The 27,488-nt window shown below is 49.6% G+C and overlaps 4 protein-coding genes across 4 annotated transcripts; 2 read left to right on the top strand and 2 right to left on the bottom strand.

The window, feature by feature from the left end:
* Window positions 1–808: 808 nt before the first annotated feature.
* LOC128200697 (uncharacterized) lies at window positions 809–12,014 on the top strand. Its single transcript, XM_052894931.1, has 3 exons — window positions 809–3,573; window positions 11,775–11,834; window positions 11,896–12,014. The coding sequence occupies exon 1, from the start codon at window positions 809–811 to the stop codon at window positions 3,119–3,121; it is 2,313 nt and encodes a 770-aa protein (XP_052750891.1). The 3' UTR covers window positions 3,122–3,573; window positions 11,775–11,834; window positions 11,896–12,014.
* On the bottom strand, window positions 7,563–8,591 carry LOC128200698 (uncharacterized). The gene has a single exon (XM_052894932.1). The coding sequence runs from the start codon at window positions 8,589–8,591 to the stop codon at window positions 7,563–7,565; it is 1,029 nt and encodes a 342-aa protein (XP_052750892.1).
* Window positions 12,015–16,051: 4,037 nt separating the features above from the next.
* On the bottom strand, window positions 16,052–17,197 carry LOC128200699 (uncharacterized). Its single transcript, XM_052894933.1, has one exon. The coding sequence runs from the start codon at window positions 17,195–17,197 to the stop codon at window positions 16,052–16,054; it is 1,146 nt and encodes a 381-aa protein (XP_052750893.1).
* A 9,442-nt stretch (window positions 17,198–26,639) lies between these two features.
* Window positions 26,640–26,942, top strand: LOC128200701 (uncharacterized). Its single transcript, XM_052894935.1, has one exon. The coding sequence runs from the start codon at window positions 26,640–26,642 to the stop codon at window positions 26,940–26,942; it is 303 nt and encodes a 100-aa protein (XP_052750895.1).
* Window positions 26,943–27,488: the final 546 nt, after the last annotated feature.

Below are 27,488 nucleotides of genomic sequence, written 5' to 3' on the forward strand. Positions count from 1 at the left end.
GGTAGGAGTCCGGCAGTATTCACACCCTCCCCCGGGGGTGTGTCTCTGCATGACGCATTTTCCACATTAAAAAAAAAAAAAAAAAAAAAAAAAAAAAAAAAAAGGTTAGGTTAGGTTAGGTTAGGTTAGGTTGGGGTGCTGGGTCGGAAAACCTCCAAGAGTGCCCTGGCTCATTGTACGGTCACTTGTCCTGGTGCGGATACGTCCGGCGGGAACGGTGGCTGACAATGGCTGGGGCCTGGTGCATCCTGGGCAACGGCGGTAAGTGACTTCTCGCTATTTAGAGATCTCACTTACCGACGGCTAATATTCCGACAGAGGTGGTGAGCGGCGAGCCCAAGTTATGGGGTTTGTCGTGTTTTCGTTGGGGGCGGGTTTTGTTCCGCGACTTCTCGTAGTGGGAGTTGTCGGCGGGCCCGGTGAGTGCTTCGTTGCGCAATCGGGCTGGTTTCAGTGCCACCGCCGAAAAACCGTAATCCCTCGCGAAGGTGTGGTCATGTTTCGCACCGGAGTGAGGGGACGGGGGCCTTGGCTTAATCGCCTGGGCCGCGAGGAGTAAACCTCTATAAAAATCCTCTTGTGTAAGCTTCGGTGCCTGGCGATGCATAGTTCGTTGTGCGGTGCACGCTACCGGACATCATAAGTTCGGTTAGCGTGTTCTGTGCCGCGGGCGGGTCGGTGGAGTATCATCGGCCGCAAGGGCACCAACCTCGGGGTATCTGCCGCACCCCGTTGTATGTAGGCCGCACGCAGAAGCAGGGGGCTCCCCTGCGTGTGAAACCTTTCCCCCATACTCGTGGGAACAAGTATGGATATATCAAAAACAAAACCCAAAATTGATGTCGTGTCCGAGAAGGACGGTGAGAAAGTAGTGCCTGAGAAGGGCGGAGAGAAGTTGGTGCCTGAGAAGGGCGTAGAAAGTAAGAAGTCGGGGCTAGAACTCCTGAAAGAGTGTTCGGTAGTACTGGGCGAAGATGTTGGTCTCTTAGGTCGTCGTCGTACTCGCCATAGTCTGTTGAGAGCGGTTGCGGGCGAGATCGACTGCGGGTCTACGCGGTCGAGCTCGTGTGCAACCCCAACTGAGGAGATGGAAATGGAACCGTTGCCGTCTACGTCTGGTCTCCGCTCCTGGCGTAAAAGACACATTGCTGAGTCTGACACAGACTCTATAGTTGAGGATGAGGGCGATGTCCAGTCCGCCCGCAAAAGGTCCGGCAGCCCTAGAGTGGGGTCGAGAGCAAGTTCTCGCACAAGGAAGAAGGAGGAATGTCGGCGGCAGTTCAGCTACCGATTCTTTGAGGACGATGTAACCGGAGCGGTCCCTGGGGCGGGTGCTACCAAGTCTGGATTACCTCCAGCGACGGCCCTGGATTATCATGAGAGTGACTTCTTCTCCTCAGGGGATGAAGCGTCGGATATACTGTCGGAGTCGGATAGGCCGACGGCGTCTGGCGCCACTGCCACTGCCGCCGCCGAGAATAAGAATAAAGTGGCCGAGGAGGTAATCCGCAGGGCGAAGTGTCTCGTCCACCGGCAAGCGGATGCTCTCACCGATGTTGTGAAGAAGGCAGGGAACCTCAAAGGGACCACCATAAGGACCCTGAAAGAGGGTTTGGCCGGGATCACACAGGTTGTGGACACCTTGGAGGGGGATCTATTTCCGACGTCGGTCTCTCCACTGGTCTCAAAGAACCTGAGACTTGAGCAGGAAGTCGAGTACCGTCGGCAGTTGGCCGAGGCTCGTGCTGCCAAGCCAGCTGCCAAGCCAGCGGCCAATGCCGGTATCTCGGCGGATGTTGTCCCTGTCGTAGGGAGTGAGGCGAGCGCGTTCCGCGCTCAAATAATGAGGGACGTCGGCGGAATCGTCCGCCAAATGGTAGGGACGCTTATGAAGGAGGTGAAAGAGATGATCTCTGCTCTCCCCTCCACTGAGAAGGTGTCGTCTGCGTCTGCGGTCTCCACGCAAACCTTGCCAGAGGCTGGAACAATGGCGTCAGATGTGCCCGACCCCCCTAGAGTCGGCGACCGGGGTTCTCTTCCCCAGTCAGAAACGGGTCGGGCCAAGAAAAAGAAGGCGAAGAAGACGCCCGTCACACCGGCGCCTTCTGGACAGCCCGAGTCGGTAGCAACAACATCCGCTCAGCCACCTGTGCAGGCGACCGCGTCCTCCTGGGCGACGGTCGTAAAAGGAAAACGGGGCAAGACCGTCAGTGTTCCCGAAGGGCAGCCTGTGGCTGTCAACCCTCCGGTGACGAAAGCCGGTTCGGCCCCCTCGAAGAAGGCAAAGAAGACGAGCGCACCCTCGCCTTCTAAACTGAAACCGCCTCGCTCCGCGGCGGTTATTATTACGTTGGACCCGGAGGCGGAAAGGGAGGGTGTCGCGTATGCGAATGTCCTTGCGGAGGCCAAGAGAAGGATCGATCTCCGCGCATTGGGGATCGAAGATATGCGGTTTCGCACCGCGATCACCGGCGGTAAGGTTCTAGAGGTTCCAGGTGCTGATGGCGCGGAGAAGGCCGACGTTCTGGCGTCGAAGCTCCGGGAGTTCATCCCGGAGAATATGGCCAAAATCTCCAGGCCCGTAAAGTCCGCGGAGATGCGGATATCGGGCCTGGACGACAGTGTTACGTCGGAGGAAGTGGTCGCTGCGGTTGCCCGGGAGGGCGGCTGTCAGGTGGACCAAGTGCGAGTCGGAGAGGTTCGACGTACTAGATCTGGGGTGGGCACTTGCTGGGTTAAAGCTCCATTGCAAGCAGTTAAGAAGATGACGGTCGCCGGCCGAGTTCGTATAGGCTGGGTTTCGGCGAAAGCAGAGCTCCTGCGGCAGAGGCCGCTTCGGTGCTTCCGCTGCTTGGAGGAAGGACATGTGCGGGCATCCTGCAGTCATGAGCAGGACCGCAGCGGTCTATGTTACCGTTGCGGAAACGAAGGCCATAAGGCGGCGATGTGCGCGGCCGACCCAAAGTGCGCTGTGTGTTCAGCGCAGGGCCGGCCGTCGGACCATTGGGTGGGGTCCAAGGCCTGCACTCCTCCTAAGAAGCGTAAGAAGCAACCGGTGAAATTGCCGAACCCAGCAGGCCGGGTGAGTGTGGAGGGAGAGGAGATGGAAACGGGCAGGTAGTCCCGCCCTCCTCTCCGGCGATAATTACATCGCCACAGGGCCGGGGTGACGACTGCGGGGGCAGTCCCACCCCATACCAACATGGCCCTGGGAAGTCGCGCGCGCATCCCCGCGCGCTTCCCCTAGACGGGGGTGGGTATTCAACATCTCGTACCCGCCCCAAACTGAGTCGGGGCCCGCGAGCCGGTGCGGGCCAACGCCGTTGGGATCCCGGTGGACTACGCAAGGGAACCCGGGTCCCCAACACAAAGGCGCGGCGAGGGAATGCCATGTGGTTTTTAGCCGGTAGGAGTCCGGCAGTATTCACACCCTCCCCCGGGGGTGTGTCTCTGCATGACGCATTTTCCACATGTAAAAAAAAAAAAAAAAAAAAAAAAAAAAAAAAAGGTTAGGTTAGGTTAGGTTAGGTTAGGTTAGGTTAGGTTAGGTTAGGTTAGGTTAGGTTAGGTTAGGTTTTTTTTTTTTTTTTTTTTTTAAATTTACGTTTTCTTTCGCTATTTTTATTGCGACAAACTTATTGACTAAATTATTAATTAACTGTGTATAAACTGAGGATTTTTTTTTTTTTTTTTTTTTTTTTTTTTTTTTTTTTTTTTTTTTTTTATGTATATAATGTATATTTTGTGTATATAAATTGTAAAACTATGTAAATATAAAATTGTAGACCATGTATATAACTGTGTATAAACCTTTATCGTCTTAATCAACTATTCTTGCTCCATTCTCTCTTGCCACGACCCTCAGCAGAGACTTTGCGAAGTTAAGGAATATATCCCTGGTTTCTTTATTCTCAAATATATATTCCATATTGCTTTCAGACAGTGTTGCATCCAATTTGAACTCGCAGTCAAACCGTTTTTTAGCGAATCTTTGGCAGTCGAAAAGTATATGCTGTATGGTTTGCGGGGTTTCACTGTCACATTGGCAGCTGGGGCTATCTATCAGTTTAAACCTGTGAAGATATGATCGGTTTCCTCCATGTCCGGTGAGAAGGTGAGTTATTGTATTATCTATTTCTATTTCCTTTACTATCTTATATGCTTTGCGAATATCTGGTAAGAATATTTTTGTTACGGCTGCTGTGTTGGATTCTATATATAATTTTTGGCACTTATCTAGTGATTTTTCCCTTAATACCTTTTTGGCGTACGTTAGAGGAAACCGATCATATATGGGCCTTGTCTTCTTTTTCAGAGCCGCTGTCTTGGCGAGGTCGTCCGCGCGCTCATTGCCAATTATTCCTGTATGAGCTTTCACCCAATAGAAGCATACTTTTCCACCGCATTGTTGGAGATTCTGAATTTTTTGCCGGATCTTCATGGTGAGGGGGTGGAGTGGACATGGATCTGCAATACTCTCTAAAGCTGATCTCGAGTCACTCAAGATGTTTGCAGTATGGAATCTCGACTTATTGCACATTGTCTCGATGGCTTTCAGTATGGCTGCTAGTTCCGCCTGGAAGACGGAGCAAAAATCTTCCAGGCGGAAGCTGGTTGAGTAGACTTCTTTACCATCGATCCAACATGTGACAGAACCGCCGACTTTACCCTCTATCTTGCTGCCATCAGTATAGAACCTCGGCCAGTTATTATCTATAACCTCATCTAGTTCGGTTTGACTGTTTATGATTTTAAACGTAACTGTATTTCTATTGGTTGGATGTGGTAGTAAGGAGACCGGTGTGCGACTTTCAAATTCTCTGCCAGGCAGCGCTCCCAAGGGTTCTCCCCTCTTAATTAAGTACAACTCGGCCTGTTCGATCGCTTTAATTTTGAGGGGAAGAATCCCCGCAAGCACCACGCTGGCAGAGAACGAGGTAGTTCTATGTCCTTTACATATTTTGATTGCGAAAAGCCTGGTGACTCTGTCAAGAATTTTCCCAACATTGTGATTCGAGGTGGTATGGGCCCAGCAACTGGCGGCATAAAGGATGGTCGGTTCTACAACTGATTGGTAAATTAACTTGAGGACACCGGGATTCAGGCCCCATTGAGCCCTGGCCATCTTAGACACTGATTTATATATGTTTAAAGCCTTTGCAGAGACAGCGCGAATGTGAGAATTGAAGTTAAGGTTCCGGTCTATGGTTAAACCGAGAACCTTAACTTCATCCCGCAGTTCAATAGATGTTCCGTCCATCACGAGCCTAGGAGTATGATACTTGAGTTTCTTGGTGAAGAGAACTGCTTGCGTTTTGTGTGGGGCAAATTTGAGCTTAAGCTTGTTGCCCCATTGAAGTATCTTTGAAAGCGCTTGGTTCAAGTTTCTCTCCACCTCCTCTCCAGTGCTACCCTGGGCTATGAGGAGTATGTCATCTGCAAAGGCTTGTATGTGTACTCCGTCATATTGGGAGGGTTCAAGTGCCTGATTCAATTGGAACGTTCCACAGAATCGGTCCACAGACCGATCCTTGGATACAGCCCCTATTAGTTTTCCTGTAGACTGTTGCTCCAGAGTAATTAATAGTTACTTTCCTATCCGATAAATAAGAGGTTATCAGTTGTATTAAGTCCTTGTCGATTCCCATGGTATCCAGCTGCGTAATAATAGTGGGCCACCAAGCACTGTCAAAGGCTCCTTGAATATCGAGGGAGACAATAACTGCCAGTTTTTTAGATTTTATGGCATTTTTAATTATGCTCAGTGCGTCGTATAGTGCATCCTCTGTGCTTCTTTGTGGAAGGAAGCCGTACTGGTTGGGGTGTAAAGAGCCCCGACCAGTAAGGTCCCACTGTAGTCTCTTCACCATCATTTTCTCTAGAGTCTTCCCCAATAGTGAAAGAAGGCCTATGGGTCGATATGACTTGGGAATGCTGTAGTCTTCCTTGCCAGGTTTAGGTATAACCTTTATATGGGCCTCCTTCCATACTTTAGGGAAGTAACTCAGGAGAAGGCACCGGTTATAGATTGCTAGCAATACTTCAGGGCATGTCTTGAAGGCTTTTTGGCAGATATCTGCAGTAAATGCGTCCGATCCTGGGGCTTTTTTAGAATTCGCATGCTGTAATGCTGGGCGTAATTCCTGTTCAGTAAAAAGATCAATTTGTCTGTCGATGGGAAGATTCTTTGAGGAGATTTCTATTGATTTTTGCCTGATTTGAGTATGTTCGTGATTGTCTTTTGTGGGATCATCTTCTGGAAAAAAGGTGTTGGCTAGGAGGGCTGCAGACTCATCCGCCGAGAGTGTGGTACCGTTATTGTCTGTTAGCAGTTTTTCGCGGACATCTTTGCTGGAGTGTTTTATGATTCTGTAGGATCTTTGCCAGACCGTTTCTCTTTCTTCACCCGTACAGAATTCTTTCCAGCTTTTTGTGTAATCGCTTGCTGTATCTCCTTCTTATATTGTTCTTTTTTCCTTAGGTATTCTTGTACTACAAAGCTTCTAGCATTGGCGTTGGCCTTCTTTATTCTGTTTCTGCTTCTCTTAAGTTCTGCTTTTAAGTTAGAGAGGTCTGAAGTCCACCACTTTGCAGTATTTGTAGATTTTTTATTATGTAGCTTGGGAATCGAGTCGTTGCAAGCACCGGTTAGAGCGTCATGAAATTTCTGTACTAAATTTTCGAGATCAGTAGTGTTTTTTGTGTTCGATATTGTTTCAGTGTTGATATTCTGTTGTTGGAGGTTATTAATAAGTGTTTCTTCAAATTTGTTCCAGTCGGCTTTTGCAGTAAAGAATACCCGTGTGGACGAACCAGAGTGTGTATCAAGGTTTGTAGTGACTTTAAGATTAAAGGTAATCGGGATGTGATCCGATAACGAGCAGAGGCTTGGGTTTATTCGCCAGTCTGTAATTGTGTTGAGGATCTGTGACGAGCAAGCCGTAATATCAATGATGCTTTGGCATGGTTGTCCTTGTCGATACACCAGAAATGTCGGTTGCGACCCTTGATTGAGGACTTCCATCCCAAGCTCTGCAAACGTGTCCATTATTTTGCTGCCTCGTTCGTCCTCGGTATCACATCCCCACCACGGACTTTTGGCGTTGGCGTCACCCGCAATGAGGAAGGTTGGCAGTTCCAGTCGAGTCAACAATTTTACGAAGAGTGTTCATGGTTTGTTCAATGTTGTGCGTCTTGTCTAGGTAAACATTAACAAAAGTATACGTTTCGTTACCAACGATGATTTTTAATCCAACCATGTCCTCTGTAATCCAATCTTGACTTTCGATTATGCGTATACTTGGTTTAGTATGACAATGGCTGCCCTTACCGGGTGGCTTCTGTTATGTAGCTTTTGTATGACTCGACTGTTACTACCAACACTTAAGTACCCTTTGGAGCCAACGTAAGGCTCTTGAAGCAGCAAGACTGAGTAACCTTTCTGACTGGCTTCTCTCAGGCATTCTTGTGTGGCGGAATGTCCCCTCCCAAGGTTAATTTGTACTATCTTGAGTTTCTCCTGTGCGTTTTGGGCATTTGTTACCCTGACTGTATCGACGCCCTTAGCAGTATAGAACAGCGGCCCTTGCTATTCCATCCCATTTCTGCCAGTCGGGGCAGTCTTGGCTGTATGCTGGATGTGGCTCAAGGTCTCTCTTTGCCTTTTTGCAGTTAGAGCACTGAGGGGTCAAGTTCCTATTTGGACACACTCTGGTATCATGCTCTTGGGCACAATGCCCACATCTAATCTGTTCATTACATTCAGCCGCCCTGTGATTATATCCCATGCATTTGTAGCACTGGGTCAGAGGCGACTGATCGACTGCAGGCACCAGTTGCAGGCCGATGTGAAGCTTTTGCCCTTGAACTGCTTTCCATATTGGAGGCGATACTTCCAGAATCACGTTCTTGATTTCTTGTGTTCTACCTTTGGTCCTACGTAGTGTCCTGACCTGCGAATTGGGAGGAAGGGAGCCAAGCAGATGTCGATTTTGGCTGATGACCGCCTTCTCAATCTGTTCATCTGTGAGGCTATTTACGACTCCGACAAGCCTAATTTGTGGGAGTCTATCCCTTGTGCTTCTAGCCGAGACCTGTGTACACTTTTGGCGTATCGCCTCCTGAAGGGCTCTGCGTTCTTCTTGGGACCCGCATGCCATAATAACCTTTTGGTTCCTGATCTTAGTTACTCTGTTTACGCCAATACCTAGATCGATGACGTTAACGTTCTGTTTTACTTGGTTTATAACGTCATCAGACGTTTTCCTGGGATCGGCCGATTCAATTAAGACCGCGTAATTAGGCTTGCTCAAGGCTTCAGCATAACTGCTGGGACGACGCGGTTTATTTTTGTTACTCTGATTGCCTGATTTGGGTTCTGCGATAGGTGCTACAGTCGCAGTTGACGGATCATCCGGCTTCTTGGCTTTTGGTCCGTTCACAACTACACTGGTCGCCTTAGCGTTTTCTTGTATTTTAGTCTGGACTTCTTTAATTTGCTCCTTGATTTCATTGAGAGCAACTTCGGTGTCAAGAGCAGTGCCTTGTTCGTGCATTATTGCCATGACTTCCTCGTGTCTAGCCTCTTTCATATCTAAGATGGCAGTTTTCGCTGTGGAGATATCGGCTTTTATGGCTTCTATCTTATCATCGAGAATCCTGTCAATTGCTCTTTAGTGACGTGCATTGCGGAGCAGGCTTCTTCCCGCTTAGTCAGCTCTGCCCTTAGATTGCGAATCTCCTGCATTATTGGGTCAAGAGCTGTAGCTGTGAGTGAGTTTAGATCTGTCTGTCCGTCACTATAGATTTTATCCGATTTGTTTCTCTCAATGAGGGCCTTAATTTCACTGAGCTCGCTGCGTACAGACGTGAGCTCCTGTTTATGTGCAGCGGACTCTGTCTCGATCTCCTTTATGCGGCGGGCCATGGAGTTACCGGCTATCCAAGCAATTTGATTTGCCGAGTCGATGGCTCTGTTTCTCATATCCGCAGTGACAGACTTGGCCTGTCTTAGGATTCTGACAATGCCCAATGCCAGAGTTTGCACGCGTTCCGAGCAGTCAGTTCCTTCTACTACAACATTCGACTGAGTACTTTGTGAGAGAGGTAACGAGATAGCTGCTGAACTATCATCAAAAACACTGTCGTGGCGGCTGAGGCTGGCGGAGTTTGAGTCTGTTATTGGTCTCCACGTTGGGAGAAAATCAGTGGATGAGGTACCTGAAGAAGGGGGGGAAGCCTGAGGGGCCGCAGAATCAGCCTTGCGAGCCTCGGCTGACTCCGACGGCAAGTTGACGGGTCGCCTGACCGGTGACCGTGCTAGGATCATTTTCAAGTTTTACGCTAACTGGGGAAGCAAAGGTGAGTAAGAAGTTGACGGGGGGCTGCTGAGAGGCAACACTATCAATTCCAGAACGAAAAAGAACGAAAAAGAAAATAAAAATTTTTTGTCTCGAAAATTTCTACCTTATACAGTGAGAAAAATGGGCGGGTGGGCGGGCAAATTTTTCGCAAAAGTGCTCCGATGTGGACAAGTGTGGTGTCTATGCACTCGGGACGGAGCGCACAGCACGGGAAAAATACTAGAAAAATTCCAAAAGCGACAGGGGGCAGAAAATTGGGGAGAAATAGTACGATTACGTGTAGGTAAGTAGTCAAAATTCAGGGGGTTGACGGGGGTAGGGGGGATGATAGGTAGACGAACGACAAGAGGGGACGAAAACTAACTAATTCAAGAAGAAAAAACGACGAAAAAAGACAATTTACGAGAGAATTTTTGAGATTTTTAAATAACAAAAAACTACTTGCAACGGGGGGTAGAAAGGGGTGAGGGGTGCAAAAACTATTTTAAACGGTAGGGAGCGACTAGACAACAACTTTGACAACGAGGGACAGCGAGAAAACAGCGAAATTCCAGAAAAAATTTTTTAACTATGATATGTTATTATTGAATCTTGGAGCGCTTAGGTAGGCTCGGTTCGATGCTATTTCGCAAAAGTGCTCCTATGGGGACAAGTGTGGTGTCTATGCACTCGGGACGGAGCGCACAGCACGGGAAAAATACTAGAAAAATTCCAAAAGCGATAGGGGGGGGAGAAAATTGGGGAGAAATAGTACGATTTCGTGTAGGAAACTAGTCAAAATTCAGGGGGTTGACGGGGGTAGGGGGATGATATGTAGACTAACGACAACAGGGAACGAAAACTAACTAATTCGAGGAGAAAAAACGACGAAAAAAGACAATTTACGAGAGAATTTTTGAGATTTTTAAATAACAAAAAACTACTTGCAACGGGGGGTAGAAAGGGGTGAGGGGTGCAAAAACTATATTAAACTGCAGGGAGCGACTAGACAACAACTTTGACAACGAGGGACAGCGAGAAAACAGCGAAATTCCAGAAAAAATTTTTTAACTATGATATGTTATTATTGAATTTTGGAGCGCTTAGGTAGGCTCGGTTCGGTGCTATTTCGCAAAAGTGCTCCGATGTGGACAAGTGTGGTGTCTATGCACTCGGGACGGAGCGCACAGCACGGGAAAAATACTAGAAAAATTCCAAAAGCGACAGGGGGGGAAGAAAATTGGGGAGAAATAGTACGTTTACGAGTAGTTAAATAGTAAAAATTCAGGGGGTTGACGGGGGTAGGGGGGATGATAGGTAGATGAACGACAAGAGGGAACGAAAACTAACTAATTCAAGAAGAAAAAACGACGAAAAAAGACAATTTACGAAGAATTTTTGAGATTTCTTAAAAACAAAAAACTATTTGCAACGGGGGGTAGAAAGGGGGTGAGGGGTGCAAAAACTATATTAAACTGTAGGAAGCAACTAGACAACAACTTTGACAACGAGGGACAGCGAGAAAACTGCGAAATTCCAGAAAAAATTTTTTAACTATGATATGCTATTATTGAATTTGGAGGCTTAGGTAGTCTCGGTTTGATGCTATTTTTCGCAAAAGTGCTCCTAGGATGGGGACAAGTGTGGTGTCTATGCACTCGGGACGGAGCGCACAGCACGGGAAAAATACTAGAAAAATTCCAAAAGGCTAGCGATAGGGGGGTAGAAAATTGGGGAGAAATAGTAGGTTAGGTTAGGTAAATAGTCAAAATTCAGGGGGTTGACGGGGGTAGGGGGATGATAGATAGATGAGCGAGTATGGGGAACGAAAACTAATCGATTTAAGAAGAAAATTCGACGAAAAAAGCACAATTTACGAAAATTTTGAGATTTCTTAAAAAAATTTAAACTATTTGCAATAGGGGTAGGAGGGGTGGGGGGTGCAAAAACGATTAAAAACTATAGGGAGCGACTAGAAAACAACGTTAAGAAGGACAGCGAGGAAAACTGCAAAATTCTAGAAAAAATTTTTTAACTATGACCTGCTATTATTGAATTTGAAGGGAGCTTAGGTAGTCTCGGTTTGACAATTTTTCGCAAAGGTGCTCCGATAGGGACAAGTGTGGTGTCTATGCACTCGGGACGGAGCGCACAGCACGGGAAAAATACTAGAAAAATTCCAAAACTGATAGGGGGGGGTAGAAAATTGGGGAGAAATAGTCAGAGTTAGGTTAGGTAAACCGTCAAAATTCAGGGGGTTTACGGGGGTAGGGGGATGATAGATAGATGAGCGAGTATGGGGAACGAAAAACTAATCGATTTAAGGAAGAAAATTCGACGAAAGGCACAACCGAAAAATTTTTTTAAGGTTAGGTTGTGCAAGTAGTGTTAGGGTAAAAAGGTTAGGTTAGGTTAGGTTAGGGGTAGGGGTAGGTTAGGTTAGGTTAGGTTAGGTTAGGTTAGGTTAGGTTAGGTTAGGTTAGGTTAGGTTAGGTTAGGTTAGGTTAGGTTAGTTAGTTTAGTTAGTTAGGTATGTTAGGTTAGGTTATTTTAGGTTAGGTTAGGTTAGGTTAGTTTAGGTTAGGTTAGGTTAGGTTAGGTTAGGTTAGGTTAGGTTAGGTTAGGTTAGGTTAGGTTAGGTTAGGTTAGGTTAGGTTAGGTTAGGTTAGGTTAGGTTAGGTTAGGTTAGGTTAGGTTAGGTTAGGTTAGGTTAGGTTAGGTTAGGTTAGGTTAGGTTAGTTAAGTTAAGGTTAGGTTAGGTTAGGTTAGGTTAGGTTAGGTTAGGTTAGGTTAGGTTAGGTTAGGTTAGGTTAGGTTAGGTTAGGTTGGGGTGCTGGGTCGGAAAACCTCCAAGAGTGCCCTGGCTCATTGTACGGTCACTTGTCCTGGTGCGGATACGTCCGGCGGGAACGGTGGCTGACAATGGCTGGGGCCTGGTGCATCCTGGGCAACGGCGGTAAGTGACTTCTCGCTGTAGAGATCTCACTTACCGACGGCTAATATTCCGACAGAGGTGGTGAGCGGCGAGCCCAAGTTATGGGGTTTGTCGTGTTTTCGTTGGGGGCGGGTTTTGTTCCGCGACTTCTCGTAGTGGGAGTTGTCGGCGGGCCCGGTGAGTGCTTCGTTGCGCAATCGGGCTGGTTTCAGTGCCACCGCCGAAAAACCGTAATCCCTCGCGAAGGTGTGGTCATGTTTCGCACCGGAGTGAGGGGACGGGGGCCTTGGCTTAATCGCCTGGGCCGCGAGGAGTAAACCTCTATAAAAATCCTCTCGTGTAAGCTTCGGTGCCTGGCGATGCATAGTTCGTTGTGCGGTGCACGCTACCGGACATCATAAGTTCGGTTAGCGTGTTCTGTGCCGCGGGCGGGTCGGTGGAGTATCATCGGCCGCAAGGGCACCAACCTCGGGGTATCTGCCGCACCCCGTTGTATGTAGGCCGCACGCAGAAGCAGGGGGCTCCCCTGCGTGTGAAACCTTTCCCCCATACTCGTGGGAACAAGTATGGAAATATCAAAAACAAAAACAAAACCCAAAATTGATGTCGTGTCTGAGAAGGACGGTGAGAAAGTAGTGCCTGAGAAGGGCGGAGAGAAGTTGGTGCCTGAGAAGGGCGTAGAAAGTAAGAAGTCGGGGCTAGAACTCCTGAAAGAGTGTTCGGTAGTACTGGGCGAAGATGTTGGTCTCTTAGGTCGTCGTCGTACTCGCCATAGTCTGTTGAGAGCGGTTGCGGGCGAGATCGACTGCGGGTCTACGCGGTCGAGCTCGTGTGCAACCCCAACTGAGGAGATGGAAATGGAACCGTTGCCGTCCACGTCTGGTCTCCGCTCCTGGCGTAAAAGACACATTGCTGAGTCTGACACAGACTCTATAGTTGAGGATGAGGGCGATGTCCAGTCCGCCCGCAAAAGGTCCGGCAGCCCTAGAGTGGGGTCGAGAGCAAGTTCTCGCACAAGGAAGAAGGAGGAATGTCGGCGGCAGTTCAGCTACCGATTCTTTGAGGACGATGTAACCGGAGCGGTCCCTGGGGCGGGTGCTACCAAGTCTGGATTACCTCCAGCGACGGCCCTGGATTATCATGAGAGTGACTTCTTCTCCTCAGGGGATGAAGCGTCGGATATACTGTCGGAGTCGGATAGGCCGACGGCGTCTGGCGCCACTGCCACTGCCGCCGCCGAGAATAAGAATAAAGTGGCCGAGGAGGTAATCCGCAGGGCGAAGTGTCTCGTCCACCGGCAAGCGGATGCTCTCACTGATGTTGTGAAGAAGGCAGTGAACCTCAAAGGGACCACCATAAGGACCCTGAAAGAGGGTTTGGCCGGGATCACACAGGTTGTGGACACCTTGGAGGGGGATCTATTTCCGACGTCGGTCTCTCCACTGGTCTCAAAGAACCTGAGACTTGAGCAGGAAGTCGAGTACCTGCGTCGGCAGTTGGCCGAGGCTCGTGCTGCCAAGCCAGCTGCCAAGCCAGCGGCCAATGCCGGTATCTCGGCGGATGTTGTCCCTGTCGTAGGGAGTGAGGCGAGCGCGTTCCGCGCTCAAATAATGAGGGACGTCGGTGGAATCGTCCGCCAAATGGTAGGGACGCTTATGAAGGAGGTGAAAGAGATGATCTCTGCTCTCCCCTCCACTGAGAAGGTGTCGTCTGCGTCTGCGGTCTCCACGCAAACCTTGCCAGAGGCTGGAACAATGGCGTCAGATGTGCCCGACCCCCCTAGAGTCGGCTACCGGGGTTCTCTTCCCCAGTCAGAAACGGGTCGGGCCAAGAAAAATAAGGCGAAGAAGACGCCCGTCACACCGGCGCCCTCTGTACAGCCCGAGTCGGTAGCAACAACATCCGCTCAGCCGCCTGTGCAGGCGACCGCGTCCTCCTGGGCGACGGTCGTAAAAGGAAAACGGGGCAAGACCGTCAGTGTTCCCGAAGGGCAGCCTGTGGCTGTCAACCCTCCGGTGACGAAAGCCGGTTCGGCCCCCTCGAAGAAGGCAAAGAAGACGAGCGCACCCTCGCCTTCTAAACTGAAACCGCCTCGCTCCGCGGCGGTTATTATTACGTTGGACCCGGAGGCGGAAAGGGAGGGTGTCGCGTATGCGAATGTCCTTGCGGAGGCCAAGAGAAGGATCGATCTCCGCGCATTGGGGATCGAAGATATGCGGTTTCGCACCGCGATCACCGGCGGTAAGGTTCTAGAGGTTCCAGGTGCTGATGGCGCGGAGAAGGCCGACGTTCTGGCGTCGAAGCTCCGGGAGTTCATCCCGGAGAATATGGCCAAAATCTCCAGGCCCGTAAAGTCCGCGGAGATGCGGATATCGGGCCTGGACGACAGTGTTACGTCGGAGGAAGTGGTCGCTGCGGTTGCCCGGGAGGGCGGCTGTCAGGTGGACCAAGTGCGAGTCGGAGAGGTTCGACGTACTAGATCTGGGGTGGGCACTTGCTGGGTTAAAGCTCCATTGCAAGCAGTTAAGAAGATGACGGTCGCCGGCCGAGTTCGTATAGGCTGGGTTTCGGCGAAAGCAGAGCTCCTGCGGCAGAGGCCGCTTCGGTGCTTCCGCTGCTTGGAGGAAGGACATGTGCGGGCATCCTGCAGTCATGAGCAGGACCGCAGCGGTCTATGTTACCGTTGCGGAAACGAAGGCCATAAGGCGGCGATGTGCGCGGCCGACCCAAAGTGCGCTGTGTGTTCAGCGCAGGGCCGGCCGTCGGACCATTGGGTGGGGTCCAAGGCCTGCACTCCTCCTAAGAAGCGTAAGAAGCAACCGGTGAAATTGCCGAACCCAGCAGGCCGGGTGAGTGTGGAGGGAGAGGAGATGGAAACGGGCAGGTAGTCCCGCCCTCCTCTCCGGCGATAATTACATCGCCACAGGGCCGGGGTGACGACTGCGGGGGCAGTCCCACCCCATACCAACATGGCCCTGGGAAGTCGCGCGCGCATCCCCGCGCGCTTCCCCTAGACGGGGGTGGGTATTCAACATCTCGTACCCGCCCCAAACTGAGTCGGGGCCCGCGAGCCGGTGCGGGCCAACGCCGTTGGGATCCCGGTGGACTACGCAAGGGAACCCGGGTCCCCAACACAAAGGCGCGGCGAGGGAATGCCATGTGGTTTTTAGCCGGTAGGAGTCCGGCAGTATTCACACCCTCCCCCGGGGGTGTGTCTCTGCATGACGCATTTTCCACAAAAAAAAAAAAAAAAAAAAAAAAAAAAAGGTTAGGTTAGGTTAGGTTAGGTTAGGTTAGGTTAGGTTAGGTTAGGTTTTTTTTTTTTTTTTTTTTTTTTTTTTTTTTTTTTTTCCTATTTTCGTTGGTTCGCAGTGGTATGATATACTAACATATGCGGTAATGATCGCTAATTTCTTATCTATGTGTTTGCGCTGATGTCGACGGAAGGGAGAGCTTCCGCTATTAGATACGTGAGCTTCTCCCACCGTGGACGTTTGCTAATGAATATGACAAGGTTCCCACATAGGCCCCTGCGGCAGCGGGAATGGCAGACGCGATTTGATACGGCTATCCATACACCACATCCGCAGGATTACTCGAATGTCAATGGGGGAACAAGGTGAATTGATGATGATGAATGTGGTAATGATGAATTGACAACTATATACACGGACAATGGAATGGAGGTGAGGCGAGTGTGATAAATGTACTAGTGGGAGTTGAAGACTTGTGAAGGTGAGGTAATATTAATTAATTAGTGGACGCAAGTAGTCTGTCATGATCTTAGTTGGCCGTTGAAAGCTTTAAGGTTGGTGATAATGTGTTTTGCAAAAGTGTCGAATGAACTGATGGCCGATTCGTGTTTTAACAATTCTAATATGTTAAATGGGGGCAATCTTAGATTGTTGCAAAGCAAGACATGATTTAGTCTCTTCGGGCTAAATCTGGGGCAGTGTTCTAGAAGATGTTCAAAAGTCTGCGTAGTAGAATCATCACAGGGACAAGCGTCGTCAGCGGCTATATTGAAGCGATGCAAGTATTGCTTTGTATAGCCATGTCCTGTTAATATTTGGGTAATATGAAAGGAAGTTTTGACTAGCTGTCTAAATCTGGTGATATCAGTTAATTTAGGGAGAAGAGAAATCGTATGACGACCTTGAGATGAGCTCTCATATCTTGCTTGCCATATGCGGTTATGTTCAGCGCGGATGTTATGCTTGACAAAAGACATGGGATATGAAGCGTAGGATAAAGAGGAGTGCGAGGCGGCAGCGTATTTCGCCGCGGAGTCGGCCGCCTCGTTCCCGTCTACGCCTATATGTCCCTTGACCCATACGAAGCTCAACGAACCGGATGTACGCGAATGGATTTGTGCGTGAGTTTGTGAGACCAGAGGGTGCGTGTTGCTCCGATCTCGCAATGCGGCAAGGGCCGCTTGGGAGTCGGTTATTATGGTGATGTGTGAATGTGGATGAAACGAGTTAGCCCACGTGCAGGCTTTGAGGATGGCGAGAAGCTCGGCCTGAAAGACCGAGCAGGACCGATGGAGTTTGAACTTCTTAACAGCGATTTGCTTATTTTCAGAATATGCGACGAAAGCGGCCCCGGTGTCAGAATTCTCCAGCTTACTTCCATCTGTATAAATGGTGAGGGATGACTGTGAAGTGGTGAGAGATGAATAAGGAAGCGAAGTGATGGAGACTCTGACAGCAGGGTGGAGTAACTTATGAGGCGGGGTGGGACGCTCAAGAGACAAATCACTGCGCAGAAGATGCGTAGATCCTGTGAGTCGCGTTTGCTCAAGGTGATGAACTTCGAGAACTTTAAGGTCCAAGGGAGTGAGTTCTGCTAACGCGATCGCTGCAGTAGTGGACACAGTCCTAAACGCCCTAATAATTCGAATCGCAAATCCTCGCTGCATACTCAACAGTCTCCTCTTGATACCTTTCTTAAGAGCCGCTTGCCCCCATACACCAGCAGCATAGGTGATGATCGGCTCGACGACATGCTGGTATATAGTTCTGACGTTTTCGGGGTGGGCTCCCCAGGTGGGACGACAGAAGAGACAGAGTCTGTTGAATATGCGCGTGGCTTTGTCGATGATGAGCCGTACATGCCTATTAAATGACAGTTTTTCATCCAGTGTGACCCCGAGAAGCTTAAGTTCTCTCTCACGAAAGGGAGAGCGGTGTCTGCCATTCTGATGGTGGCTCCTTTGGCTTTAGGTGTGAAAGCAATAGCGTGCGTTTTTGAGGGGCTAAAAGTCAGCTTTACGCTATGTCCCCACTCAGTAATTTGGAGTAACGCGGTGTTGGTGAGCCTCTGTAAATCCTCGATTCTAGCGCTGTGTACCACGAGGAGTACATCGTCGGCGAAAGCCTGGATGTGACAACCTCGTGGTAGTTGGATATCGAGTAGCTCGTCTAGGATTATATTCCACATTATAGGGCCACACGCCGATCCCTGGATGCAGCCCTTCGTCAAAGACTTGGTGGCGCGCTCATCCCCGTAGTTCAGGACTACCTCCCTATCCTGGAAGTAGCTGCCGATGAGACCGAAGATGTTCTTGGGACAGCCGATGCGACGAAGGCCGTCAAAAAGCGCTGGCCACCAAGCATTGTCGAAAGCCGCCTTGATATCCAAGGAAACGGCGATCACCAATTCCTTATTTTGTTTAGCGGAGTGAATAACATCAAGAGCTGTGGACAGTGCTGCTGTGGTGTTGGTTTGCTCTTTGAAGCCGAACTGCCTGTCACTTAATTTCCCCGCAATTCCAGCAGCAAATGTAACCCGCTTTATGAGTAGCTTCTCCAATAACTTGCCAAGCACAGACAACAGACCAATGGGACGGTGAGAAGAAAGATCGCTATAGTCGGTCTTATTTGGTTTAGGGATGATTTTAACAAAAGCTTTCTTCCATTGTCTAGGAAAGTACTGCAACTCGAGACAACGATTAAGAATGTCCGTGATGAGATTTGGGTATGCCAGGGCAAATTGCATGCATATATCGGAGGTCAAGCCGTCCAAACCAGGCGCTTTTTTGGGATTCATCGTTTTAAGAGTTTCCAGTACTTCCCCGACAACGAAAGGGGGTTCGTCAGGTGTGTCAGGCAGGTCGTTGGTACGTTGTCTGAGGTCACGGTGTCTGGGAGAGGAGTCAAGTGAGTCATCAGGATAGAAATGGTCAAGTAGGACCTTGGCGGTTTGTTGCGCATCAGTAGTGTGCTCTATACCGAGTTTGAGAGTGATAGGGGGACGCCGAGGTGCAGTTTCCTTGAGGAGACGATTTGTCAGAGACCAGACATTCTCTTTGCTCTGGCGATTGCAGAATTCGCGGAAGTTAGCCGTCGATGCATCTCTGAGCTCTTGCGCATACAGTGTGCGTTTGGCTTGGGTTTCCTGAGATAGACGGTCAATTTCATCCTGCGACTGGGAAGAGCGGTGTCTGACAGCATGAAGCCGACGATGGAGACCGATAACTTCAGCCTTTCGACTTTCCAGTGCGTCGGTCCACCAAGGAGGTCTGTACCGGCCGCCGGAACCCTTGGCAGGCATGGATTCCGTGCAGGCCGCATGTATTATTTCAGTAGTCCTGTCCACAAAGCTCTCCAACCCGTATGCATCCAGACTGGATATGGGGATATCGAGAAGATCTGTGTGAGTCATGAGTGTGTGAAGTTCAGTTTTGAATTTGGCCCAATTTGCTTTATGACTCTTATACCTGAAGGTGGAATGCGCGTTGTTGCCTCCGTAGTGTCGGTCACAACGAGCATGGATATCGAAAACGACTGCGTTATGCTGAGAGATTGGACATGCTTCGAGATTGACCGCCCAATTTTCCCAATCAACGGTGGATGCCGAGGCCATTGTTATATCGATGATGGATGTCCTGTGTCTGCCATGGGTAATGGTCTCAAATGTGGGTGTCACTCCGGTGTTGCAGAAAAAGAAGTCGTGTCCATGTGCCAGATCGGTGAGTGCACTACCTCTGGCGTTAGCTCTCTCGCTGCCCCAAATGGGATGCCAACCATTGAAGTCACCACCCACGACGCAGCGAGAATCGCCAATGCCGGTGAGAAAAACGTCTAGACGCTCGATTGTGCTCAGGTTGTCAGCGTCTGGCTCTACATAGGCCGATACTATAAACAGTGGCGTCGCTCTAATTTTTAATTGCACAACAGATAGGTTGGGCGAGGAGTACTGGGTGAAGCCTAAAGCACTAAAACAGGGGATGCCCTCTTTAACAAAGATGCAGGCCTTAATTCTATCAGATGAGGCATTGGGGAATTGAAATATTTGCACACCTGGGATGGATTTAACAAGATTGGTCGAGTCGACATACGGCTCGGAAACCAGAGCAATGGAGTACTCGCCGGCCACGAAAAAGCGAGTAAACTCCAGTAAAGCGCCTTTGGAACGATCTAAATTGCATTGGATAACCTTGATTAATTTACTCTGGTCCATAATTGATTCGGGAAGTTATTCGCCTTTTTACAGTGATGACTACGGGGCATGAAGGTGATGTGGCCTTGTGTTTGACGTTATTTTCAGTCTGATATCTGGAGTTATTCTGTGAGCAGTTATAACATTTGGGCGTGCTATTCTTTGCGGGGCAGTCACTGTCGGTGTGAGAACTCTCCGCACAATGTGCGCAACGTCTGATCTCGTTAGGGCAGCGCGATTTCATGTGTCCGAATTGCAGACAAGAGTGGCATTGTATAAACGGAGAGAAATCTTCGCAATGCACCCTTTGATGGTCCACTCGAACTCTCTCCATGGCGGTGGCCGCTCTCCATAGTCCGGGGCTGACGACTAGAACAGCGTTATACAAATTGGGATTGCGATTGTTGCGCTTGAACTTGAATTGAACGGCATCCTCAGAGAAGTTGCTGAGTTCGGGGTTCTGCTGAAGCATTATCTTAGCCAGCTCGTCACTTGGGGTCGTGAGTGCTACGCCCTTAAGGATGAGCATTGGCTTGATTTTGTGAGATTTTTCAGCAGTGACCCAGGATGCATTGGAGATCGACAGTCGATGTAAAACATCATCGCATTCGCGATCCGTGTCGAACTCGACTCTGAGTTTGCCTCGCGATATCGGGATTACCTTAACTGGCGCATAGTTGCACTCTTTAAAGGAGATGCTGCGTCTGAACGCATTTATAGCGTCTTGCCTAGTTTCCGCCTGAACTTTGGGCGTAACTATAAGGGCGGGTCGCGTGACTGGTGGTGAGGTCGAAGTCTTCTTCGGTGCACTTGGGGGTTTTTTCCCGAGTTCCGCTACTTGCGCATAAGTGGGCTGAGGACCTCGAGGGCGGGGCGCCTGTGCTGCGACGGCAGTGTCGGAGGCGAGATCGGTATTAGGAGTAGAAGCGCCACGTACGGATCGGGTCAGCTCTCTCTTTATTTTACCCATCTCCTCTCGCATGCAGGTGAGAAGTTCGCTGCGCAAACTCGCCGAGTCCGGGATAGTCGATGTCTCCGGAACAGAAGTGATGGCATTGTTTCCGCAGGCTTCTCGGCCAGCAGCAGCAGGCAAGGCGCCGGGTGACAATCGTTGGAAGATGCCCATGGCTTTCCGAATCTCTTCGGAGGCGCGAGATATAAAGTTCTTGTTTTGTGTAGTGACACTTTTGGTTTCAAAGGTCGCCGAGGTGATAGCCTCTGACAACGAGGTGACAACATGTGTTAGAGAGGCCAAGTCAGAGACCTGTTCTGCGGTGATAGGTAGAGGTTTTTCCCGTACGTTTTTACCGCCTTTCTTCCTTTTGGAGACCGAATCTGGGACACCACATGGGGTACTCGGGACGATCGGTGCGGTTGTAGGGGCCGCTGTGTCTGCAATTAATGAAGTTCTATCTGGGGACATATCTAGCAGAAGAGGAGGGGTTGGGATAGGTGATATCGGTTTATCGAGGACAGGAGAGGGATCGGATGCTGCTATGGCAGGCGTCAAATTGGTGGGCTGAGTTAGTTGCCCATCCGGTGATTGGGTTACTGAGGCTTTTGCTGGAAGATTTGGACAGCGTTCGAGAACGACTATTGCGTCACGAGGGGCGTGTTTGACCTCAGGAGCAGATTTGGCCGAAGTGGGTTTGGATGATTCTGTAGAAGGCATTGTAGCTTCTGGTGTCGGTGTAGAAGATTTAATGCGACTCCTGACCGGTGAATGAACTATAGGCATGTTTTGCTCAATAGGTTAGGTTATAAGGAGAGGTCGAGTTTTTTGGGGGGTAGGAGGCTGCAGGAATGCAACAAAGAGAGACGGGTGTGTAAAAGTTGACGGGAGGGTTGCTGGGAAGCAACACTATCGATTTCGGGCGGAAAAAGAAAATGACTTCGTCTCGAAATTTCCACCTTATCGAGTCAGAAAAAAGGGCGGGTGGGCGGGCAAATTTTTCGCAAAAGTGCTCCGATAGGGACAAGTGTGGTGTCTATGCACTCGGGACGGAGCGCACAGCACGGGAAAAATACTAGAAAAATTCCAAAACTGATAGGGGGGGGGTAGAAAATTGGGGAGAAATAGTCAGAGTTAGGTTAGGTAAAACGTCAAAATTCAGGGGGTTTACGGGGGTAGGGGGATGATAGATAGATGAGCGAGTATGGGGAACGAAAAACTAATCGATTTAAGAAGAAAATTCGACGAAAAAGCACAATTTGCGAAAAATTTTTGAGATTTCTTAAGAAAAATTTAAACTATTTGCAATAGGGGTAGGAGGGTGTGGGGGGTGCGAAAACGATTAAAAACTATAGGGAGTAGCAAAACAACGACCCTAAGAACGAAAGAAAGCGTGAAAACTGCAAAATTCTAGAAAAAATTTTTTAACTATGACCTGCTATTATTGAATTTGAAGGGAGCTTAGGTAGTCTCGGTTTGACAATTTTTCGCAAAAGTGCTCCGATAGGGACAAGTGTGGTGTCTATGCACTCGGGACGGAGCGCACAGCACGGGAAAAATACTAGAAAAATTCCAAAACTGATAGGGGGGTAGAAAATTGGGGAGAAATAGTCAGAGTTAGGTTAGGTAAAACGTCAAAATTCAGGGGGTTTACGGGGGTAGGGGGATGATAGATAGATGAGCGAGTATGGGGAACGAAAAACTAATCGATTTAAGAAGAAAATTCGACGAAAAAGCACAATTTGCGAAAAATTTTTGAGATTTCTTAAGAAAAATTTAAACTATTTGCAATAGGGGTAGGAGGGTGTAGGGGGTGCAAAAACGATTAAAAACTATAGGGAGTAGCAAAACAACGACCCTAAGAACGAAAGAAAGCGTGAAAACTGCAAAATTCTAGAAAAAATTTTTTAACTATGACCTGCTATTATTGAATTTGAAGGGAGCTTAGGTAGTCTCGGTTTGACAATTTTTCGCAAAAGTGCTCCGATAGGGACAAGTGTGGTGTCTATGCACTCGGGACGGAGCGCACAGCACGGGAAAAATACTAGAAAAATTCCAAAACTGATAGGGGGGTAGAAAATTGGGGAGAAATAGTCAGAGTTAGGTTAGGTAAAACGTCAAAATTCAGGGGGTTTACGGGGGTAGGGGGATGATAGATAGATGAGCGAGTATGGGGAACGAAAAACTAATCGATTTAAGAAGAAAATTCGACGAAAAAGCACAATTTGCGAAAAATTTTTGAGATTTCTTAAGAAAAATTTAAACTATTTGCAATAGGGGTAGGAGGGTGGGGGGTGCGAAAACGATTAAAAACTATAGGGAGTAGCAAAACAACGACCCTAAGAACGAAAGAAAGCGTGAAAACTGCAAAATTCTAGAAAAAATTTTTTAACTATGACCTGCTATTATTGAATTTGAAGGGAGCTTAGGTAGTCTCGGTTTGACAATTTTTCGCAAAAGTGCTCCGATAGGGACAAGTGTGGTGTCTATGCACTCGGGACGGAGCGCACAGCACGGGAAAAATACTAGAAAAATTCCAAAACTGATAGGGGGGTAGAAAATTGGGGAGAAATAGTCAGAGTTAGGTTAGGTAAAACGTCAAAATTCAGGGGGTTTACGGGGGTAGGGGGATGATAGATAGATGAGCGAGTATGGGGAACGAAAAACTAATCGATTTAAGAAGAAAATTCGACGAAAAAGCACAATTTGCGAAAAATTTTTGAGATTTCTTAAGAAAAATTTAAACTATTTGCAATAGGGGTAGGCGGGTGTGGGGGGTGCGAAAACGATTAAAAACTATAGGGAGTAGCAAAACAACGACCCTAAGAACGAAAGAAAGCGTGAAAACTGCAAAATTCTAGAAAAAATTTTTTAACTATGACCTGCTATTATTGAATTTGAAGGGAGCTTAGGTAGTCTCGGTTTGACAATTTTTCGCAAAGGTGCTCCGATAGGGACAAGTGTGGTGTCTATGCACTCGGGACGGAGCGCACAGCACGGGAAAAATACTAGAAAAATTCCAAAACTGATAGGGGGGGTAGAAAATTGGGGAGAAATAGTCAGAGTTAGGTTAGGTAAAACGTCAAAATTCAGGGGGTTTACGGGGGTAGGGGGATGATAGATAGATGAGCGAGTATGGGGAACGAAAAACTAATCGATTTAAGAAGAAAATTCGACGAAAAAGCACAATTTGCGAAAAATTTTTGAGATTTCTTAAGAAAAATTTAAACTATTTGCAATAGGGGTAGGAGGGTGTGGGGGGTGCGAAAACGATTAAAAACTATAGGGAGTAGCAAAACAACGACCCTAAGAACGAAAGAAAGCGTGAAAACTGCAAAATTCTAGAAAAAATTTTTTAACTATGACCTGGTTAGGTTAGGTTAGGTTAGGTTAGGTTGGGGTGCTGGGTCGGAAAACCTCCAAGAGTGCCCTGGCTCATTGTACGGTCACTTGTCCTGGTGCGGATACGTCCGGCGGGAACGGTGGCTGACAATGGCTGGGGCCTGGTGCATCCTGGGCAACGGCGGTAAGTGACTTCTCGCTATTTAGAGATCTCACTTACCGACGGCTAATCTTCCGACGCCGCGGGTGGGACGAGTTCGTGACGCACTATTTGTGTTGCGGACTTGCCTGACTCGCTCTTCGTTTTCTTTCGTCTTCCTTTTGTTATTCTTCGTTTTTGTTTTGTTTGTTTTATTTTTGTTTTGAGTCTTTACTGTCGTCTTTTCTATCTTCTGTTTTCTTTCTGTCGTTTTGTTTTTTCTATAATTTTCATTTTAAATTTCCTTTCGCCTTTCACGGGACCTCCCCCGTTAAAAAAGGAAAACATGAGAATGGCCAGTCGCAAAACTGAATTCCCCAGGGCGGTACCGTCGGGAGACGGAGAATCCGCCACCACCGCACCGGTTCAGCCGGGGGTGGTCAGCCCCGTGTATCTGGGGGGGGCAACGGAAGGCCTGAGGGGAGTAGGAGAAGATGTTGTTGTGAGAGGAGAGATAGTGAAGGAGGTGGGACTGGAGACCAAAGTGGTCCCGGTAAGAGCTCGCCGGAGTATGGAGATCGATCCGGCTATGGACGATGAATTGTCCATGCTTGCCCGCGAGATCGACAGCTCACTTTCGCGGTCGACTTCGTGTGCAAGTATGTTATTCAGTGAGGATGAGGACTTTTTGGAGCGTCCTCGCTCCAGGCGCAAAAGGCGCCATTCGAGAAGTGATGAGGAGTCGTCAGTTGTCGAAAGCGACTCACAAACCTCGGCTAAGAGGAAGGGAAAGGCTGGGAAGGCAAAAGCCCCCAGCAGCGCAGAGCAGTTCCGTGTCGCTCTGTACGAAGGAGGAAACACCGTTCCGCCCAAGGCTATTTCACCTAAGGCCACGGGCCGATATGCAGGACTGTCGCAGGCGAGGGCCGACCTTGCCGAATATGTCGATAGAGAAATGGAGAAAGAGGCCGCAGAGGCCGTTGCCGGCACTTCGAAACCAGTGACTCGCCATTACAACATATTCCCCGTGGAGGAAATTAAGCGAGCAGACGTCGTCGGAGCCGAAATGGATGAATGTGCCAGAAACGTTTTGGAGGCCGTCAAAAAATCTGGCCACTTGAAGGGTACGATCATAAAAACGATCAAAGAGAATATAACGACCATCCGCAGAAACACGGAGTGGTTCGTTGACCGGACGAATACGGCCGAATGCGCTGATCTGCGCAAAGACAACGCTCGGTTGGAGGCTGAGTTAAAAGAGCGGCAAATTATGATGACCGGCATCCGCGAGGAGTCGGTCAGAAGCGCCGTCGAGATGAGGGCCCTTCGCAAGGCAGTCGCTAACGCCCCAAACGCGAAAGAGGTGCTCGAGCTTAGAGCCGACCTCGGGGAAAACCTTGAGCGTCAGGTTCAGTCATATGTCGACGAGACCATAGACCTGAAGAGGAGATTGCTGGAGCAGAGCGTTGAGCTCCGCAAGCTTAAAAACCAGCTACAAGAGCTGCAAGCCTCGTCAGTGCCGCAGCGTGCGCCTGGTGAGGCTACCAAGGACAAGACATGTGCTGCACCGGCCCCTATACAGCCGGTCGCGGCTTCTCCAGATGAGAGCCTGGAGGCGAGAATTGTACGGCAGATCGGAGACATTTTTAATGTCCGACTTGCCGCAATTGAGGAACGGCTCGCACAACCCGGCAAGAGGAAGCCGGCACGCAATGCGAAAGCCGCAAGGAGTGCCTCGCAATCCGCTCCGCGAGCACCGAAGGCACCAACCCAGAGTAGGGACCGGGCAACTCAACCGGTTCCAGCTGGCGATCCGGGCACGAGTCGCGCCCCGCCGCCGTCCGCTAGTACAACAACGGAGCAGTGGACGACGGTCGTTCGGCGCGGCAAGCGTCGGAAGAAGACCCCAGCGAAGGAGGCCCCCGCCAGTCAGGCGGCACAAGGGAAGACGGCGCCTGCCACGGCACCGGCGCCGAAGCCAAAGAAGAAGAGGAAGAGAAGATTCCGTCTTCCGCGCTCGCAGGCAGTCGTTATCACTCTGCAGCCCGGCGCGGAAGAAAAGGGTATAACCTATGCGACAGTGTTCCGAGAGGCCCACAGCAAGCTCTCACCGACCGAACTCGGAATCACCGATGCCAGGTTCAGATTAGGCGCCACAGGGTCGCGTATACTGGAGGTGCCAGGCGCCGATTCAGGCGTCAAAGCAGACCTGCTGGCCAATAAGCTGGCAGAGATCCTGCCGGAGGGGGCCGTCAAGATTTCCAGGCCGATCAAGTCGGCTGAACTGCGAATAAGGAATCTTGACGACTCGGCTACACCTGCCGAGGTCATTGCCGCGGTTGCGCGGGAAGGTGGTTGCGACGAGGCCCTCATCAAGACGGGGAGATCCGTCGCGCTCCCTCGGGAGTCGGCTCCATATGGGTTCGCTGCCCAGTAAGTGCTGCCAAGGCCCTGTCCAAAGCCGGCCGGGTAAAAGTGGGCTGGGTAATGGCTCGGGTTCAGACATTAGAACCGAGGCCCATGCGGTGCTACCGCTGCTTGCTCTCTGGGCACGTAGCGCAGTGGTGCACCGCCAGTGTGGACACCAGCGGGGGCGTGTTGTGCTTCCGCTGCGGAAAAGCGGGCCATAAATCCGCTCAGTGTACTGCGCAGTCGCCAGCTTGCGGTTTCTGCGCCGCGGAAGGTCGAAAATCCGACCACAGAGTAGGCAGCACAGCAAAGTGCCGTCCACGGAAGGCTCGAGCTCCGGCGCGAGATAGCCGTGTAGGCGGCGAGGCGATGGATACCTAGCGGTGCAATTTACACGCCGTCGGGAGTCCATCGGCTCCGATAGTGATCTCCAGGGCGGAGGATGGCGGGAGACGTCCGAAGCCCATTGTGTGGTAGGAGATCCGAGAGTCATGCGCTGCGTATTCCCGGCGCATCACTCAGAGAAGCCCTGTAAAGGGGGCGGCGCTGCTGGTGGTGTGGATGATTGCGAAAGCGTACCCAGACCACCGGTGCGAAAGCGCCAAGAGGAATACCGGGGGTTTTTTTTTTTAGTGGGTAAGAATCCCACAGTATCCACCGTCATCCCGCTGGCGGTGGTTCTCTTTCTGAAGATTTTCCCCTCGTTAAAAAAAAAAAAAAAAAAAAAAAAAAAAAAAAGGTTAGGTTAGGTTAGGTTAGGTTAGGTTAGGTTAGGTTAGGTTAGGTTAGGTTAGGTTAGGTTAGGTTAGGTTAGGTTAGGTTAGGTTAGGTTGGGGTGCTGGGTCGGAAAACCTCCAAGAGTGCCCTGGCTCATTGTACGGTCACTTGTCCTGGTGCGGATACGTCCGGCGGGAACGGTGGCTGACA

The sequence above is a fragment of the Galleria mellonella genome, unplaced genomic scaffold (assembly GCF_026898425.1).
Source record: "Galleria mellonella isolate WM207_F2 unplaced genomic scaffold, CSIRO_AGI_GalMel_v1 utg2550, whole genome shotgun sequence".
Taxonomy (NCBI): Eukaryota; Metazoa; Arthropoda; class Insecta; order Lepidoptera; family Pyralidae; genus Galleria; species Galleria mellonella.